The sequence below is a fragment of the Candoia aspera genome, chromosome 6 (assembly GCF_035149785.1).
Source record: "Candoia aspera isolate rCanAsp1 chromosome 6, rCanAsp1.hap2, whole genome shotgun sequence".
NCBI lineage: Eukaryota > Metazoa > Chordata > Lepidosauria > Squamata > Boidae > Candoia > Candoia aspera.
In genome coordinates, this window is record NC_086158.1 from 29,704,692 (window position 1) to 29,725,590 (window position 20,899).

The window sequence follows — 20,899 nt, forward strand, 5'->3', positions numbered from 1 at the left end:
TGTTTTGAAGGTTTTTGTTCTGTTTTGTTTTATGTGCTAGAGGAATGTCATGTAGTTGTGGTAGTCTGTTGTGTGTCTCAGAAGTTTCTGATATATGGGAGAGTTATCCTTTTCATAGGTTGTGATATGATAGGTTGTTAACTAGGCACTTTTTAATGAAATGGTATGTGTACCTATTACATTGGAAGATGTTGTACGGGTAGTCTGTTTCCTCTTGTTGGAATTATGGGTTACTGAAGTGTGTTTTTGCAAGATCTATGTTCTTATGCAACTCCTTTTGTGGGCAGTTATTACATCATATAACAATCAGACAAATCAGCCATCAACCGATACGTAGAGATAAACCCCATCTTCATACCATTCAGAAGTCAAGAAAGGAAGGAAACAGCCCGGAGCAGATTCTCCCATGTACCTAACGTCCAGATAGGGAGGAAGCGGTACCAGATCAACAATTAGGGAAGAAACAATACTCTAACTTTCAAGAAACTATCAAGGAAGAAACCACACCCAAACCAAGACTGGCAAGAGAAGCTACTATATATAAACAACCAATAACTTCACTCTCCCATGCACTGGTGATATTACCTAGTCTGGTAATGAAAATTCTGCAGGAAAGCAAATTCAGAGAACACAGGAATCCCAACACTGACTGAATTCAGGATACCTACCGCGGTGGCACTGTGGGTTAAACCGCTGAGCTGCTGAGCTTGCCAATCGGAAAGGTCAGCGGTTCGAATCCATGTGATGGGATGAGCTCCCGTTGCTAGTCCCAGCTCCTGCCAACCTAGCAGTTCGAAAACATGCAAATGTGAGTAGATTAATAGGTACCCCTTCGGCAGGCAGGTAACGGCGTTCCGTTTAGTCATGCCAGCCACATGACCATGGAAGTGTCTACGGACAAACGTCGGCTCTTCGGCTTTGAAACGGAGATGAGCACCGTCCCCTAGAGTCAGACACGTCTGGACTTAATGTCAAGGAAAACCTTTACCTTTACTACCTTTGTGTAATGTTGTTAAAACTGAGATGAAAAGTTAAAATGTATTATTTTGAATTAACTACATGCTTTTATTCAAGGTTTAACTTGGAGGAGCCTCCTGGAACCCAAAAACTATATAGAGGAAATGCTGTGCCACCAACTAAAGTAACATTTGTTGGAGAAAAGGAAAATAATCTATGGCTAAAAGAAATCCAGGGAATTTCAGAACAGTAAGATTCTACCTTATCTATTTATAGCTTGACTGTATACTTTATAACAAAGTTGAGAGTGAGCAGGCTGCTTTGTGGAAATGACTCATTTAGAAATGCATGGTCAGATGTATTTTTGGCATTCACTAACTTTGGTGAATGTGGTAAATGCCACTAAAGTCAGTGATCATACTAAACACATCTTATTCATGTGCACACAAATGAGCATATATTTGTGTATTTGGAGTTCCCAAGTGAAAAATAAGTGGTAAATCCAAAGCTGGATTCTCTAAAGTGGGGAAATTGATGTAATAGCATACTTAATTAAAGCTTTTTGTAAAAATAGAAATGTACACATTGGCAACATTTAAATAGGGCCACAGCTATTTAATTAACTGCATGGAAGGATCTAAGGGTGAAGAGAAGAATTATGAGTACCATATGAGAACCTTAGGCAGGAGGAGGAGAAAGTTTTAAAAGTACAAGATGTTAGAGTAGTCCTATTGGCCATAGGTGCCAATGGGACACTGCCCTATTCCACTAGATTTTATTTATTTGTTTGTTTATTTAAATTGGGAGGTTGGCATATTATAAAGCAAAGGACCTTATCTCTAGCATCATCTTGCTTTCAGGAATTTCTCTAGTCTTGTATAAGCTCATAGGCACTCTTGGAATATAAAAATGATGGATGCTTGGAGGTTTTGTTTGTCTACTCCTGTCTCAAACAGAGCCAAAAAAAAAAGTACTGGTGATAAAGAAGATCCTGAAGGATAAAATGGTTGGTAGGAAGATACCTCATTTGTTTGCCTTCTGGTAAAACATTGTGATTGGTCACTTCCACTATGCCAATGATTTTGTAAAAAAGTAAGCCTCTCATTCTGGCCATTTTGGGAGAGTATCCACACCACACTTTCAGAATTTCAACTTTGTTCAGCAGACTAGAAGGGATCCCTAGATAAACATATTATGGTCAGTTGGCATAGCATTAGAGATCTGAATATAGATAATTTGATACGCAAATACAAACTTTATTAGCACTAGCATGGGAAGATTAAAGGGGGAAAGATTTATATGGACATTGAGTATGTGCTACCACTTTCACTGTGCTGATTGTCCAAATTCATCTTACCTCCTGCAATTTTCTGTCTCTCCCTTCTACTCTCCCTTCTATTTATTATTATGAATTCTGAACTCAAGGAAATACCATTAGGCATCACTCACTTCACAAATGGTTTTGCTAGAAATACTCTTCTCCCATGGGGAGTTAGTGTGAAGGAAATGACCTGTCTCTTCATTCTAAAGACTGTTTCCTAAGTTTACAGATGCTAACAAGAAATACTGTGTTAATCATTGCTGACACTGCTAGGCCAAGTCAGATAATTAAAAGTATACTTAAATATCAGCAAAGCAAATAACATCTCAATAGTGGAAAGATAATTGTGGAAAAAATACTAACTTTGTTTTGCTTTGCCTTTATGCACTGCTTGTTTCCCCACAAAGTCCTGCTGTGCTGCCTCACTGTGGTGGTGATGGGTGTTCCTGGGAGGGATAAAGAACATTAGCAGTGTATGCCAAGAGTATATATTCCCAACAGGGTCATCCAAGTTGTAAACATCTTCCCAACTACCCATCTAAAGCAAGCAGGCACCTGTATTGGGCAGAAGCAATATAGGAAGATGCCTGAGGCAGATAATCACTTTAGTGACAATGGCAAAGGGCATTCATACTGCACAGGAGATGTCAATGGTAAACCACTCCTGTATTTTTACAAAGAGAACCACATGGATAGAAAATACAAGATGATTGACGATATAGTGCTGGATGATGGGCCCCTCAGGTCAGATAGCACTCAACATGCTACTCAGGAAGAGCTGAGGATCTTTTAAAGTACTAATGGTGTTTATGATGTGGCTAGATTAAAGCCTTCAGGATGTCTACTTGCTGATGTTGCCATGAAGGAAAAGAAAATCTGAAGCTGCAAAGATACAATTACAGTAGGAACATGGAAAGTAAGAAGCATGAATGCAGGAAATCTCAACACAGTGAAAGATGAAATGAGACTACTACAAATTGATATTTTAGGCATCAGTGAGTTGAGATGGACTGGGACCGAACACTTTCAGTCAGATTATCCTACTGTTTATTATTCAGGACATAAAAAAGAAGAAGAAATGGCATTGTTTTTGTAGTTAGGAAGGGTATAGCAAGAACAGTACTGTACTTGGCTACAATGCAGTCAATGACCAAATAATATCAATTGGATTTCATGGACAGCCCTTTAATATGACGATCATTCAAGTTTATGCTCTAACTGCCGATGCAGAAGAAGAAGATGTTGATGACTTTTATGATCAAGTTCAATTCGAAGTTGACAACATGCAAGCAAGATGTGCTACTTGAGATTGGAAACTGGAATGCCAAAGTTGGAAACATTAAAGAGGAAAATGTAAGTGGATTGTATGGGCTAGAAACCAAAATGAAGCAGGAGACCAATTTATCAATTTCTGCCACCCCAGTGAATTCTTCATAACTAATACTGTCTTCAAACAACCAAAATGACCTCTCTATACATGGACCTCACCAGATGGAATATATAGAAATCAAATTGACTATATTATTGCTAAAAGAAGTTGGAGGAGCTCAATTATAGCGTCAAAGAAATGGCCAGGTGTTGACTGTGGAACAAATCACAAACTGCTCATGTGCAAGTTCCATGTTAAGCTAAAGAAGAAGAAGAAAGCCAGTCAGTTTCCACAATAAGATGTTGAACAAATATCCACCTTTTTCAAGGAGAACATCAAGAATCACTTTGAAGTCCTGAACTTCATGAAGGAAAACTAGAGGAATTATGGAATAAACTTAAAGAAGACGTTAAGGATAAATGTGAAAAGAGACTGCCAAAAATGAAGAAAGAAAGCAAACTGGATGTCAGAATAAACTGTGGAAATTTCCAAGAAGAGAAGAGAAGCCAAAGCTTGTCAAAGAAGGACAAAAATCTCAGAATGGAACTTAACAAAGAGCTTCAAAGAGCTGTTGGAAGAGACAACAAGCAGTATTACAACAACATCTATAAAGACATCAAATATGGAAAAACAAGGAAAGTCTTTCAAAAGGTCTTTGAACTCAGAAGGAGGTCCCAATCTTGCGTTGGTTAGTTAAAAAATGCCAATGGACAGATAGTAACTGTTCCAAAAGAGATCAAACTAAAGTGGAGGGAGTAAATTGAAACACTATACACTAGAGACATCAACATCCAAGATACCTTAGAAGATATTCCTTACTTACGATAACCTCTAATCCTAGAAGATGAAGCTGGATCAGCACTCCAGTCATTACCAAGTCAGAAGAGTACAGGAACTGACGGAATACCCACTGAAATATGGCAAACAACAGAAGAAGAATCAGTAAAGGTTCTAACCAAGCTATGCCAGCAATTCTGGAGAGTGATACAGTGGCCAAAGATTGGGAGAGGTCAATCTACATTCCAGTACCGAGAGAGATTGACTTAACAGAGTGTGCAAACTCTCATGCAAAATCCTTAATTTCACATGCTAGCAAAATAATGCTTAGGATCATCCAGTGCAGATTAGAGTCTAAATGGAAAAAGAGATGCCAGTTGTTCAAACTGGATTTAGGAAAAGGCCAAGGAGCACGAGACATTATTGTTGATGCATGCCGGATAATTGAGAAAGCAAAAAAAATACTAAAAAGAAATCAATATGTGACTCATTGATTAAAGAAAGGCCTTCAATTATGTCAATTGTGTCAAGCTGTGGAATGTGCTCAGAAAAATGGGAATGACAGAACATTTTGTTACCCTCATGAGAAAAATCTGTGTGGTTGCTAGGAGTCCAAAACACTTGATGAGACATAATGTATTTGTTTATTATCAATCTTGCTGGGGTTTTGCCATTTTGCTTTGAAAACTACCTGTGCCACCACAGAGAATGCTAGTTACAGACACTTTAGCACACCCATACACATACACAAAAATTAGACGTTTTTTTATAGCCCTGTCAGACCCTAAGGCTTCATATGTATTATCTGGTGCTTAGAATCTTTCTGCTAGTTTCCATACAACTTCTAATGTTTATTGACAAGTGGCTATTTATAATCTTGGTACCTTTTGTCTAATTTAGGAATCCAGCATTTTCTTGGAAACTCCTAGAAAAAGTAACAGATTAAATTAACAGATTTTATTATTATTTATTTGACTTCCCCCCAAAATTATTACTAAGTACTTATTAAAATTACCATTTATTAAAAAGTACAAATTCTAATTTACTGTATAATTTGTTCTTTTTATCAGCTACCAAAGAAGAAAAGGAGTAATTATAAATGAAACATCTGTAATTGTATATGCTCAGCTACTAACTGGGAGTAGATATCAGATAAATCAAAATGGTGAAGTGTATTTTGAAAAGCAGTGGTCCAAGCAGATTCTACCTTTTGCATACCAGACAATTGTCAAGGTGATCTTTTCAAGTTTGTTACTGTAATACATATTTACATATCTATCAATTCAAGTAATCCATAATATTTACTAGCACAGTTCAAATTCAAAATATTTTTTCTGTTTAGGCTTCTTAATGTTTTAGAATGAATGGGTATGTGTGTGTATGTACATGATATGTACTTCAGCCTCAGTTTTGCTAGTCTACAGTCCTACAAGAGTGCTGAATCCAGTGAGAAATATGCTCTGTCAGCAACATTCCTCAGTACAGTAGGGAAAGAAGGTGCGTGAACCTTTATAACGTTCTGTAATCCAGCAGTACATGACCTATGTGATTCATCACTTCATGTTCAGGCAGATAGTTTACAAATGGAGAAAATGCAGCACCACTGTTGCTATTCCCAGGAGTAGTAATCCAGTAAAAATTATCTCAAAAGCAAGGCATACAATACTTCAGGAGGTTGCAAAGAACCCCAGGGTGACAGTAAAGGATCTGCAGGCCACTCTTGCATTGTTTGTATCTTGTGTACCATAAAGAAAACACTGAACAAAAGTGATGGTGGGGAGGTGCCACTGCTGGAAAGCACATTGCTGCCTGGAAAGCACATTGCTGCCTGTCTTGAGTTTTTTGGAACTTCTGTGGCATTAATGAGAAACATTTGGAGAAAAATGAAACATTTAATTCCAATAAAAAGAATCATATTACAGCCATGAAGCGTGATTGTGGGAGTATCATAGTTGGGGCTGCTTTGAAATCTTAGGAACAGGATAGCTCCCAATCCTTCAAGAAACAATGTGTTTGGAATTGAAGCAGTAAATTCTCCATGTCAAGATATCTATCCATGAGCTGAAACATGTGCAAATGTAGGTCATATAGCACAACTAGATCTAAACCCACAAGTATATCTGTAACAGAATGATTGAAGCAGAAGAAATTTTGTGTTTGGGAATGGCCGACTCAAAGCCCTTTCCTGAATCAAATGAAATGTTGTGACATTATCTGAAGTTAGACCAAACATTTCCATGAGATGAAGGAGTGCTATAAAGAGGAACAGGCTGAGATACCTCTAAGTGAATGTGCGGGGTTGATCAACATGTACAGGAAACACTTGGTTGAAGGCATTGCTGCTAAAGGAGATGCCATTAGTTACTAAATCTGAAATTTCACATACGTTTTCCAACAAAGATACTGTGTATTGGTTCAGTGTGTTCAGTAAAACAATGGCACAGTACTGGCCTCTTTAACCAAAACCTCTTTATATGTTAATAGTACTTAGAAAAAGTTCTGATCATACTGTATGTCACAAACAGTAGGATTACAGATAGTCATGAAGGATTAACAGACTTCCACCACTGTGTATCAGTTCCATTTTCTTTTGGTCGAGAGTAATTATATGGTACTCAGGTGATACTGACTGTACTTGTTGTTAAGTAGCTGAACAGCTGAAGGACATACTTTGATAGAAAGACTTAAACTTATTTATGGATTAGTATCTTCCCTGAAGAGTAAGCAGACTTGCTGTTTTTAAGTAGATCATTGGCAAGTATTGTCTCAGTGGTTAATGTGGATTATCTTAAGGTGATGTATCTTTCTGTTTCTTTTGGCAGGATATAAAAACTTTCGCTTGCCACTTCTCCAGACTAAAAACTTTGGATGACCTATTCCCTCTCGGATGCACAGTTTTCATGCTAGGAACACCTTACTATGGCTGCACAGGAGAAGTTAGTTTCAAAATAATCTTCTATCAGATTTATTCTTCATAAATTTAAATTATCTGAAGTAGATCAAATTGTTATCTGGGTGTTTCTGAGCTATCATTTGTCTGTCTCTTGTTTATATGACTTTGTACTTGCCTATGCCTTTTAAAATTTTATTTATTCATTAGATTTCTGTCTTACCTTTATTTTGTACAACTCCAAGCAACATAATGCTCCCACCTCTTATTTTCCCCACAATAACAGCTACAGATATTTGGAAGAATTTTTTTTCCATTTTGAATGAAGTGGGCTTAAACTTGAGTGTATCAATTATTTCTTTAAGGTTCAGGATTCCTCTGATGTTATCTCAGATGGTAGAATTCGAGTTGTTTTCAACATTCCATTTGAACCTCAGCTGGATATCTTAATACAGAATCAGCATGTAAGTGTTATTTCTCTAGCTGTGGAGTACCTTTGCAGAATTCATTTTAATCCTTCAGGTAATATTGAACACTATATATTTCTGGAAAAATCTTCAAATAATGAACAATTTCGTTTATTTTCATCTTTTCTCTTTATATTTATGTATGCATACATTAGAATCTAAAGGTTCTAAAGTATTTTTAACTGATTTTAAAAATTTTCTTCACAGTGGCAGAGGAAACTAGTATTTAAAGAAAGAAACATATTGCTACTTTAGAATTAAGGATTTCCTCCATTGACTAAATCAGAAAATTACTTATTCCAATATGATATTCAATATCCAGCCAATTAGTGATTTAGAATTATAATTTAAAAATTGACAAACCAGAATTCTGGTGAGAAAAGTGTAAAAAATCTGAAAATTCCACTCCTCAAGACCAATCTGTGGTCCAGGATATCACCTGAGCACTGCTTGCCATGTGTGGCACTTCATATATTGGTTTATATTTGCTTTATTAGAATATCTTTGCATTATTCTGTTAATCAGGAGTTATTTGATTAGCCAATAAACACTCCAGTAATTTCTTCCATCACTCCAAATAAAATTATTGATTTCTAACTCTCTAGAGTTACTGGTTCTTTCTTTTTCCCTTGAAAGCCACAGTATGCTTTTGTTTTAGTTTGGCTGTGAGATTGACATGGAATTATATTACTGTTATAACTTATTGCTATCCTAACTACTTTGGGATAAATATAACATCTGTTGGCTGTTTCTAAACAGTACGATATTCAGAGGTGGCAGCTGAAATGCTTTGCACCTTAACTGAAAACTGGGAGACTAGAAAATAACCTTAACTTATGCTATCTTTCTGCTGGGAAAGAAATGGTTCTTCTTGTGTCAGAATAGCTAATAATAATGCATTTGTATTATTTCTTTTTCTTTCTTTTTGTAAATGTATTTTGTTCCTTAGTTTCAATTGAAGAGAATATCTGTAGCTCAAGGTTGAATTGTGGAGCCCTTGGTTCTCTGTGAGCTTGCTTTTCCTTACATATTAGCACCCCCCCCCCCATCACTTCCATAGTACCTCTTTCTGCTCTTTATTCAGCAAATGCTGATTTCCTCATTTTTATTCTTTTGTCTCTGTATTAGAAATGGTATACTGTGGACTTCAGTAGTTGTTTATCCTACTGCATACCATTTCAGAAATAGCTAATCCTACTTACTTGAAGCCCAGTGCATATATTTGTGATATGCCTATGAATTGAAGAAGCATGATACAAGTCCACTTTCCACTTTAGATACCTTGTGTAAACACTTATTGTATAATAAATCAGTAATCTTATAAAGACTTCTGATTTTTGTTACTAAAAGGTTAATATAGTTCTCAAAGATTGAAAGCAAATGTTTGATATTTTAGAAATACTCTGTGAAATATAATCCTGCATATGTGTTGGCCAGCCGCCTTGGAGTGAGCAGTTATCTTGTGTCAAGATTTACAGGAAGCATTTTTATTGGAAGAGGATCAAAGAGAAAGTAAGTTTGGAACATAATACCATTTTGCAGTGAAATATCTAATTACATCTGAATTAAACTCAGGTTAAAATGCTGTTAATCTGATTCTACCTAGTTACTTTGAATATTGGTCTTAATACAGAAAAATTAATGGAAGTAGACCTTCTGCATATCAGCATTCTCCCTTCATTTGTGCATTTAGTACAGAGAGAAGAATAGATTGCACAGTGTCAGGAAGGAGAATTTATGTTAGTCGTGCCCAGTTTTCAGTTTAAAATTGGGAAAGAACTTTCTCTCTGAAGTGTGTTAAGGAAATAAATACATGAATGTTATTTTTCAAAAACACAACTCATAGCACTTTTGCATCACTAGAGATATAGGTGCATCTCTCTCTTTCCCTTTTTGTGAGCCAGTGAACTCATTGGGAGTATTTTGGCTCTTGAAAGCCATCAGAAGACCAGTTGACCCTCAAGAGTTTGGAATACCATTATCAGGTTTTTTACTAAAAAGGAATGCTTTATAAAACTCCTTAAAGAATTGTAAAGTTACTTTTCCAACATTGCTTCTTCTATAAAATGTTTTATCCTCCTCTTCCCCACATTAAAATTATTCTTGCGTATACATTTTTAAAATGTATTCCAAAGCAGGGATAGGTTGAATTTGAGCATAATCCATCAGGAAAGAGAAATGAAAGAAATGAAGAAGAGAAGCAGTTACAGATATGGAAGCATAACATACTTTACAGGTTGAAGCTGAGCAGTGATCTTGATAATAGTGCTGTGCCCCCTTGAAGCATTTAGGCAGTTAAACTTCTTTAAGGCGCAGCATGGCTGCTTCAGGGCCTTGGGACTGTAAGGAACCAATGCAGCAGTGTATGGACTCACTTCCAGAGGCAACCTATGGCAAGACTTCTGGAGGATGCTGAATGCCTTAGCACTTTGCAGAGTCCAACAAACTTTGCAGAGCATCCTTCAAGTTCTTGACGTACCTTTAGTTATTTTAGTTTCTGATACCTTCAGCTTTGTCAGTGATTCCTGGTTTCAGAAATCATCCATCCATCCCTCTTATATGCCCATCAATCTTATATACAGTACAATAGCCTTGGGCAACTCACAGCATAATAATAAAACATAGAAAAAAATAATACAGCAAACCTATACCTTATGGCACCCCAAAAACAACTCTCCCCCATACACCTTCAGGCCTCCAGTCTCACCTTACCCAATACTTGGGGGAAGAGACCTCTTCACAGCCTTCCAGAAGGCTAAAAGTGTGGAGGCCTGCCAGATTTCAGACAGGAGGTTTTTCCACAGGGCAAGTGCAGTTACATAGAAGGCATACCCCCTAGGTTCTGCCAGCTGATAGCATTTAAGGAGGGGAGCTGGAGCACACCCACCTTATTTGACCTGATAGGACTGACAAATACCCTCAGGAAGAGGAGGTCCCACAAATAACCTGGCCCTGTGCCATTCAGGGCTTTTAAGGTGATAACCAACACCTTGAATTGCTCTCAGAAAGAAACTAGGAGCCATTGTGGCTAATGCAGCAGCAGTATGATATGGTCAAACCACAGAGCACCCAGAACTGCATGCACCACTGCATTCTGGACTAGTTGTGATTTCAGGGTGGTCTTCAGGGGCAGCCCCATGTAAAACATGTTGCAGTAATTCAACAGGGAAATAACCAGGTCATGAGTGACTGTGAGCATGTCTTTTGTCTGAACAAATCATTCGAACTTAGTTTGGCTTTTATTATTATTCACCCTCTGCTCTTTTTCAGCCGATAAACTTGAAGACTGATTAATATTAAGTATTAAAATTAATATATAGTAAAATTATGCTAGAATTCAACTAAGAAAACACCTGTTTAATAATACATTTGTAGTAAATAAAGTATTAGAATTTTGGTAAATTACAGTAAATACAGTTAACATTGGACATCTCTTGTAGTCCACGTGGAGACCATAAAGCAAATGTAGGATTAAATCTGAAATTCAATAAGAGGAATGAAGAAGTCCCTGGCTATACTAAGAAAGTTGGAAATGAATGGATGTATTCCTCTGCAGTGGAACAGCTTCTAGCTGAATATTTAGAAAGGTAAGCTTAAAATTTATTGTAGACTTGTGTATACCCTTGTGATGGATAATGTTCTTCTACAACATTATTGTAGGGAGCTTTGTTGGATCAAGCTAAAGGTCTATTGAAGCATTCTCTTTATCTCATCTATTTAGCCACTTAAATATATACTGGAAGCTCACTGTTTCTTCCTAGCACCTGGCATATGAATCATACTACCTTTGATTTCAGATATAGCCATTTATGCTACATTTATTTATTCAGTTTGTATGGCCACTCAATCACCATGTGACTCCAGGCAGCTAATGGCCAGTTAAAAACATAACAAAATAACCAAACAAAAGACATATTGTGCCCAAATTATATATTCTTCTTTCAGAACAATGTTGATTCCTGGACTTCAGCAATTCTGGTGATAGTACATTTCTTAGTTTAATAATGTATTGGGTGAAGAAATATTTTTAATCAATTTTAAATCTTTCCATATGTGAATATACTGGATAATTCCTAGGGTACTACCATTATGCGTGAGAGAAAACTGTATTCATATCTTTCATGCCATGAAAGATGTATAATTGCTTCTGCAATGTGCTGAAAAAAAACCCCTCAGCTGTTTTAAAAACTTACAAATCTGTGTTTCAATGCAAAGCACTTTTTAAAGAATTGACTCTGAAGCACTGCATAACATGTTCCCCACCATATGCATACTTACTTTTCCTACAACCAGGAGTCTAGTAAGTATTGGTAGAGGTTTTATGACATATATAGAAAAGTATGAAATATCTGCTCAAATATATTTATATATTTTGTAGGGTACCAGAACTTTTTACTTACTTAGCCAAAAATAGTCCAGAAGATATATTTTATGAAGATGATATTTGGCCTGGTGAAGAGGAGAATGGGTATGTAGTTCATATTTTTTGGCAGGTTAATAAATAAGTAGATAAATTTCCTGATCTTGCAAAGACAATCAGCATGAAGATTGCTAGTTTGAATTTGGTGGACAAGTCTTTGGGTTCAAGGAGGAGCACTTGCATGCAATATTCATTCATGGTTGTAGGCTGTCTAGTGACTACCAAGCAGCCAAAATACTACCTGCCAGCCATTTTTGGGGTTGGCAAAAGACTAAGTCTTCTTGTTGTTGTTGTTATTTCCAATTACCAAAATATCAGAACTTGATTTTAGTTATTTTATTCTAAAACAGTGCTTCATAGTGAAAGAGGGAAGGAGAGATGATCTCTGTGTTGTGCGCACACACACACACAAATGTTCTGTGTATGTGTGTGTATACACACAGTATTTAAAATATGAATACTGTAGGAATCTGTACACATAGAATTTGAGTTAAACTTACATTATGCTAACAGAACATTTATAAAATATTTGTAGCAATGCATGTCATAGTTGTGTGTAGGCTTTACAGAACATTTTGATTTGAAACGTTTTAAGTGTGAACTTCTGAGAAATGGGTTATTCCATATGAGGAACTGATCATTAAAAAAAGAGCTGTTCCAAGCTTAAAAACTGTTTCAAGTTCAAAATGCTTGAATGCCGGGGTACTCTAAAACATTGTTTTGTTACTTGGAACAAGACTTTTGCACTTCAAAGGGGCCATTTCACTGAATTTCACACTATAAAAGCTTCAAATTGAAGTATTCTACAGACCCTAGTATTACATTTTTCTAGATGATCTAGCCTGGAATCAAAGGAAGAGCTTTGTATTAGTATAATCTTAAAGCTAAGATCCAGAGCAGCCCCCTACCTGCTTAGGAGGGGTGAGTGACGTTAGTGGGAGGGCTTCAGGGATGGAGGTAAGCTCCTTTGAAAAAGTGTATTGCACTTGATATCAGCCATTTCTATTCCTGCATTCAGAAAAGTACTAAATGTAAAATAAAGCAGAGAGCCAAAACGGATGGTGCAGAGTCACCAAAATACAGCTTGGAATAGTAGGTTTGTTGAGATTACATCTGTGGTTATAAAAAGTTATGTTAATAGTTGCCCTATTTCAAGAACAGCGCACTCCAGCTTTCATTTGCTGCAGATGATGTACTTTTAGATGGAGGTTGGAAGAGAGTTTTGTTCAAGGCCCCATTTGTTTGATGGATTGGAGATTCCTGTTTTTGTCCTAAATTGTAAAGGCTAGAAATTTAGGGTATAATAAACTTGGACAAATTCAAAACTGTACGTTAAGCCAACCCTGCAAGTTTTGTTACTGGATCTTATATTTGGACATTTTTTTTTTAAATTAAAAACAAAAATCTTCATAATACTGTACATAGTTTGCCACTTGATCAAATTTACATGTTGACTATACTAGGGTTTAAATCTTGATGATTATTAATATGGAATAATTTTCAACTTAGTGCTGAGAAGGTTCAAGAAATCACGTCATGGGTAAAGGCTCATCCTGTCAGTACACTCTCACGTTCATCTTGTGATTTACAAATTCTGGATGCAGCTATCGTTGAAAAGATTGAAGAAGAAATCGAGAAATGCAAGGTGCATAAAATATTGTTTAAATTATCTGACTCTATAGCAATTAAGTTCCAAACTTCATTCAGATTGTATTAGAATGTTGTACATTATTAATTCTTGACTGTAATTTTGGACTGTAACGCAATAAAAAGGACATTTAAAAAAAATAAAGCATGCAGGAGACCTTATCAGCTTATCTGGTAGCTCACCTGTTTGTTTATGCATAATCTATATCACCCAAAGTAATTCAAATAAACTTTGAATAGAGTTTACAACCTAGGAACTTACAAATATCTGGGGTTATTTTGAAGATTTTGTTAATGAGGTCCAGCTCTATCCTGCTCTTGTTACATTATATTCCTTTATAATTAGTTATACAGACCAATATTTAGTGTTGGAGAGCTCTAAATAACAGCATAGTTTAGAATACCCATTACACTGATTATATAATGTGACTGTCCACCAGCACAATGATTGTTTAGATTGGGAATGGACAAACTTTTTTCCATCAAGGGTTACATTCCCTCATGGATTGTCTGTTAAGACCTATGTGATTAAGACAGAATGGAATCAAGCAGTGGATGTGCCCAGAGCCTAAAGTTGTCTTTCTCACATCCTGTTTTCTCTGTCAAGCACACTGTTTTTTCTTGAACCACCCTCCAAGCAGCAGGCTCCAGTGAAGAGTCAGAGAGCTGTTATATGACTCCTGAACTGATCTCTTACAAAATGGTTTTGAAATTAGGCTGAGCAACAGCACATTAAATTAAGAGTTATAGATAGCTTTGCTATCTATAGTGTTGGTAGGAAGAATATCTGTAGTTATATAGAATATCTATATGATAATAGTTAGTATAAAAATGTTAGGATCTATCTATGTGGGCTATAATATGTGACTTTTTAATTTTCTAAGGCAATAATAATCTATTAATGATTTCATTCAATTATTTTTTCTTTTTTTAGAAAAGAAAAAGTAATAAGAAAGTGCGTGTAACAGTGAAACCTCACTTATTATACAGAGTAAGTTTGGGATATTTTAAAATTATAAATACAGTTGCATAGGAATTTTTTTTTAAGGCCGTGGCAAACCAATTCCATAAAGTTGCCAAGAAAAAAACATGCATGTGTCCATGTAGTCATCAGGAGTCAAGCTTGACTCAAGGGAGACTTTATTTTCATACCAGCTTCCTTAATTTTCTTCCTCCATCTTACATACAGTAAAACTGATGAACAAGGTATGTTAAAAATGGCAGTGCTGGTTAGATGGTGTAGATTAACTTTACTATACTTTCTGCTGTCCAGATTTGGAGCCTGATTGCTTTCTAGTGACTTGATACTTTTTGAGAAAGCATTCCTACATGAGATCATTTTAGTGAGCAGGATATTACATGATTACTTAATCTTTTCATTTTAATAAAAATTAATATTCCAAGAGACGTATATAACTAGTGTTCTATATCATATTCATACTTAGATATTTTTGCTGTAATTTAAATATTTGGTTTTATTAGCCTTTAGAACAACAACATGGAATTTTACCAGATCGAGATGCAGAATATCGATTGTTTGACCGTGTTGTGAATGTGAGAGAGAACTTTTCCGTTCCCCTTGGACTTCGTGGTACTGTCGTAGGAATTAAAGGAGGTATGGCTAAATTTCTTTTTGGTTTTTGATAATCCTGCCTTTGATTTGTGAATGATCTCTTTGTTTAAAAAATACTGATTACTATAAACAGGATATTTATCAAAGTTAATTGAGGTTAGAAAGATACATCTTTTTTGTTTGTTTTAATGAGCTGAGTTCAAAATTCTACAAGTTAAAAGCCCTTTATGTAGTGGGGCTTGTCTGTACTTTTCTTGGTATTCTTGGAGACAGTCAAGGATTCACCTGAACCACATGGACTGCAATGGGACAGAAGAATTTCTCCACACCAAATGCAGGCCCCTTGCTTTCCCATGGTGCTTCTGCTCTTTTATTGCAGTACCCTGCACCATAGTTCAGACTGCTTAGAAAGTCCTCCACCCCTTTCGAAATGTACAGTTTTGGGGTCAGGAGAGACCCAAAGCTGTTTGACAAATGACATATATTTTTGGATCCAAACAATTGACATAACGTTTTTGTTTGCATATTATGTGGCTACTGCGATTAACTTTTTTAAAATATAGTGCCCACACCATACATCACCATTCTTGGTTAGTGTGGAATGGAGTAGGCAACCATGATTGGATGAGCTGTTATATTTAGTCTAGAGGGAAACAGATCAGTGGTGTTTTTGTAGCACTTTAACTAATAAACATTTGGTCATATGCTTCTACAGTATAACCAGACAGATGAGAAAGCCCTAGCTGTATTAATTTGTTATCTGCATAAAATATAAGAAAAAACATTGCTACTGGATGCCTTGTTTGATCATTTTTTGTTGTTTGGAAGGTCAAAGACGTGTATTAACTCCCATAATTAATCTCATTTTAAAAACACCATAGACTTTGGTGGTGTTTTTCCAGTAAGGCTGAAACTACTTTAAAACTCATTGAAGCGCATAAGTCAATAATACAAGAAGTTATCAACAGATTACTTCAACATATGTGTGACAGAGACAAGCTCCATCCCCACTACACAAAATTCTTATTTTCATTTAAACCAAGTTATTTTAACTTAGTAGCTTCTGGTGTGTTGGACTGTAACTCTTCTGGTCAGAGGCCAGAAGAACTCTGACAATGGGTACACAGTCAGCAACTTCACCATAGTGGACAGGGTAGAAATTTTTGTTCTGTTACTATGTTTTTGTTCACATGGATCAAAAAAAGTTTAAAAATTGAACTGCTGAAAATCAGCAGTTCTGATGGTATGATTTGGCACAACTGTGGGAGTTATAAAAATGGATCAGAGGGTGCTACCTCTGGATTATAACATCTCATTTGTCATAGTACAGTAGATGGGAAATCTGAGAATTATAATCCAAAACATCTGAAGGGTACCAAGTTGGTGAAGGTTGGTCTAAGTAGTCAGCTGTATTAACCAGGAAGGTCAGTTAGTGGAAGCCAATTTAGAGGACAGTGTTGGAAACCCTTACATGGCATTTCCAATCCCTGTAAGTAGCTCTACAGATGAATACATTGGTGTTTCAATATAGAAATTGTAGTAATAAGCAATAATACTGTTTTTCTCTAGCAATTTCATATTTGATGATACTGCTTACAATGCATATTTTCTTTAGCCAGCAGAGAATCTGATGTGCTGTACGAAGTACTGTTTGATGAAGAGTTTCATGGAGGTTTAACGATAAGGTTTGTTGCAGACAATCACTTATTTTTCTTAAGTGTTTCAATAGAACCTCGAGAAATATAAAATAATTGTAAAAGATGGTGACATTAAAAAACATTTTTTCAGTAATTGTGTTCCTTATGATCCACATTTATTGCCATTGTAATTACTCTGAAATTTTTTATTTTATTGAAGAGAAATAAAGATCAAAACCACCTCCATCCAACTGTTTGCTGAACCCAATAAAACTGGGATATGAACTTAAGTGTGTTAGATCAAGTTCACTTTATTCTTCATCTGTAATATTAAATATTTATATTCCATAAAATTTCTTAATATGCAGTTTGGAATTAGATGAATAATGACCATAGCAAAGCTGTTTTGATTTCCTTTCTTCCATTAGGAGTTCACCTTCCAGAGGGTATCGCATGCCAGCTTGTGCCTTAATTAACATAACTCATGGCTATCGATCTGAAACAGGAAATCAGAAGTTAACAGCCATAGTCAAGCCTCAGCCAGCTGTGAGTGCCTACAACTCATATTCATCTGAATCCTTTTCTGTATCTTCCCAAAAAGCACATCTAGGAGGACTCAATCATTCCCCTCATTCCCTCTTCATTCCAACTCAAGTAAGTGTGTATTCAGTTACCCAGGTCCATCATAGAAAATAAAAGTATTGCTAAAAGATGTTCTTGTATGCTTATAAAAAGATTACAGCAAAATTTAAATAAGCCTTAATAATTGTCATAATAATTAGCTGAGCCAGTTTTGTGTAGTGGTTAAGGCACCAGGCTAGAAACTGGGAGACCCTGAGTTCTAGTCCCACCTTAGGCACGAAGCCAGCTGGGTGACATTGGGCCAGTCACTCTCAGCCCTAGGAAGGAGGCAATGGCAAACCACTTCTGCAATCTTGCCAAGAAAACTGCAGGAACTTGTCTAGGCAGTTGCCAGGAGGCAAAAAAACTGACTCAAAGGAGTGCACACACACACACACACACACACACACAAACACAAAGTAATTATTAGCTAGTGCATATATATCCAAATTTATATATCATAAAAAGAGGAAATGATAGTTCTTAGATGTGCTTTGAGCACTGTGGTTATTGGTACATGTATCAGGGAAGTTATTTTTATATGTGTTTGAGACAGATTCTGTCCCATAGCATTATCTAAAGAAATAAAGAGGATTATGTCTCATAGCACTTATTGTTAGAACTGTCCAGTATATACTGTGGGTCAATTAATTTGGAATATCACTGTGTAAAAAAAAATGAAAATGGTCACATATGTAATATTTTAAAGAGGTGGGAAAGTTGAAAACTTACTCTGATTTTTTTTTATTAATCTACTATCTAGCAATTGAATGGAAGACAGCATAATAGTATCAAAGCAGAAAAGCAGAGCAATTCCAGTTCTCTGAAGAAAGTAACCTATACAAGTAGCAATCAGAAATGTAAAGTAAGTGGCTTTACCTGTCATCTTAGGGTAAATGTTTTTGGGTTGTGTAGGAAGTAGGTTTAGGGTTTGTTTGTTTTTGCTAAAAGAAGTAGTAAAGTGAAAAGGAGATTTTATATTATTTGGTACATTTCTGTTTCAGTACTTTTAAGATATGTAATGACATAACATATTAAAATAATTTTTAAATAACAATAAGATAATCATAACCTAAAGTAATTGAAATGAAATAATAAATAACATCAAGCAAAGGCAATAAATTGGACACACTTTTCAAAAAATAGCAAGTTGCAATAAATTCAAGAAAAGCACAAAATATTTTAAAAGATATGAAGAAATGTGTTTATGTAAATACTTTTGTTTAACAAATTTATAGGGCTGCCCATTTCCCCAAGACACTCTCTTATGTTTATAAGTACTGAACCAGCCTGTGATTTACACTTCAGATTATCTAACCTTTGATAAGATTGTCCCAAAATTAGTGAAATCTTAATCAGTTGAATTAAACCAATTAAGTCTATAGCCTATCTTTCTGACAGTATCCCCATAAAATCAATTCTAAGATATAACTATTTAGTTTCTTGTTTGCATTGCAGTGCTGTAGTAAGCACCTTACAGGTAGTCCTTGGGTTACAACTGCAATTGGGATCAGGATTGCTGTCATTAAGTGATATGGTTGTAAAGCACTACATCACAGGACCCTATCACTTAGCAACAGCAATCCAGGCAGTCCTGGTTGTTACCATAACCCAAGATGCATAGGTTGCTAAGCGGGAAGTGGAGGAAGTCCCAGGTAAGGACCGTGGGGCTTCCGTAAGGGGGGATGAGGGAGGCCCTAGGAGGCCCAGCGCAGCCCACATGTGAGTTGAGGGAGGGGGTGCTCAGTGCGGCACAAGTTCAGAAAGCCAGGGAATGAGGGTGCGGGGTGCATGCAATTGCAGGGAGGCAAGGAAAAGAGGGCATGGGATGCATATGGGTGTAATCACAGGGAGGCCATGAAAAAAGGGTATGGGGTACGTGTGTGTGTGCATGCGATTGCAGGGAGCCCAAGGAAAGAGGGCACAGGGTGCGTGTGATCATAGGGAGCTGTGAAAAGAGGACCCGGGGTGCATGTGTGTGATCACAGGGAGACCGAGGAAAGAGGGTTCAGGGTGCATGTGATCACAGGGAGGCCATGGAAAGAGGGTGCAGGGTGCGTATGTGTGTGCAAGTGCAGGGAAGCTGCGGAAAGAGGGCACGGGATAAGTGCAAGTGAAGAAAGGGAGGAGGGCGCAATGCGTGCAAGTGAGCGAAGAAAGACCGAGTGGGGAGACTTACCCCAGCAACTTGTGACCTTCCTTGCTGGCTTCCCGTTGACTTTGCTTGGGGGAAGCCAGCAGGGAAGGTTGTAGAGGGCAATCATGTGACCATGGGATGCTGCAAGTGATTGTAAGTGTGAACCGGTTGCCGGGCACCCAAAATTTTTTCGCGTGACTGCCGGGGCGCTGCAATGGCCAGAACTTCGAGTACTGGTCCCAAGTCCCTTTGTTCAGCACCTTTGTAACTTCAAATGGTTGCTGAACAAAAGATTGTAACTCGAGGACTACCTATAGTTGGCAACCTAAGATATAAGAGGATAGATCCAAATTTAATTTTTCTTCCATTTATTTCCGTGGGTCTGCTCTAAATATGGCAAAATCTAAAGCCAATCTGGTTGCTATATAGTCTTAAAAATAGAATAGAATGGACTAAGGAATGTTCCAATTCATCATCCATTAAGTAGGTGATAATGTCATGGCTGCTCAGAATCCGAACAAGAGTTTAATTTTTTTTTTTAAAAAGGATCCTTCCCTTTCCCAAAATGATGGAAGAGCAACAGTAGCAGCTAGCTGTGAACCAGTTTGCTTTTAGAGATAATGGAAGATGAAAAACAATAGGGGGATAGTATTGTATGAGTACTGAATAGGCTTGATAGCACATGAATGGGAAACTCATGAAAGCTTTTGAGAATTTCTATATGAAAGAGGAGAGGAATGGTTTTGTGGATTGAGGCCATGGGGCATAACTGTTTGCTGGAAAAGGGAAAAAAACCTCTTGGTGTAGACAGAATGTACTGTCTCTGTAAAACAGTATAGTAATACTTCATTGTGGGGCAATTTCTCATGAAAAGATGAGAACTTGTCTTCACTTGTATCCATTTAAAAATGAATGGCTACTTTATTCACTGAAGCTGCCATAAGATTAGATCCCTGCAATTGAAATTGCCAAATCGTTGAAACTTAAGCCATGTTCTGTGATAATGGAAACATTGTTTAAAAAAAATTTGTGTGACTCCTGAAGGCTACACAGCCTATTTTGTTCTGCAATGAGGTTTTTATA

The 20,899-nt window shown here is 36.7% G+C and overlaps 1 protein-coding gene across 4 annotated transcripts in view; it reads left to right on the forward strand.

Annotated features, from left to right (window-relative positions):
• Window positions 1-20,899, forward strand: part of XRN1 (5'-3' exoribonuclease 1) — a 64,091-nt gene that overhangs the window by 26,901 nt on the left and 16,291 nt on the right. For 2 of the 4 annotated variants that reach the window (XM_063306645.1, XM_063306646.1), the window contains exons 20-32: window positions 1,075-1,206; window positions 5,495-5,657; window positions 7,247-7,360; window positions 7,680-7,778; window positions 9,178-9,293; window positions 11,222-11,368; window positions 12,160-12,249; window positions 13,711-13,846; window positions 14,783-14,839; window positions 15,331-15,463; window positions 17,037-17,106; window positions 17,487-17,712; window positions 18,443-18,544. In XM_063306645.1, coding sequence (XP_063162715.1) covers window positions 1,075-1,206; window positions 5,495-5,657; window positions 7,247-7,360; window positions 7,680-7,778; window positions 9,178-9,293; window positions 11,222-11,368; window positions 12,160-12,249; window positions 13,711-13,846; window positions 14,783-14,839; window positions 15,331-15,463; window positions 17,037-17,106; window positions 17,487-17,712; window positions 18,443-18,544 — 1,585 coding nt within the window. Of the gene's footprint in view, window positions 1-1,074; window positions 1,207-5,494; window positions 5,658-7,246; window positions 7,361-7,679; window positions 7,779-9,177; window positions 9,294-11,221; window positions 11,369-12,159; window positions 12,250-13,710; window positions 13,847-14,455; window positions 14,585-14,782; window positions 14,840-15,330; window positions 15,464-17,036; window positions 17,107-17,486; window positions 17,713-18,442; window positions 18,545-20,899 lie in introns of those variants that run through there. The other 2 variants (XM_063306647.1, XM_063306648.1) reach the window with 2 other exon arrangements.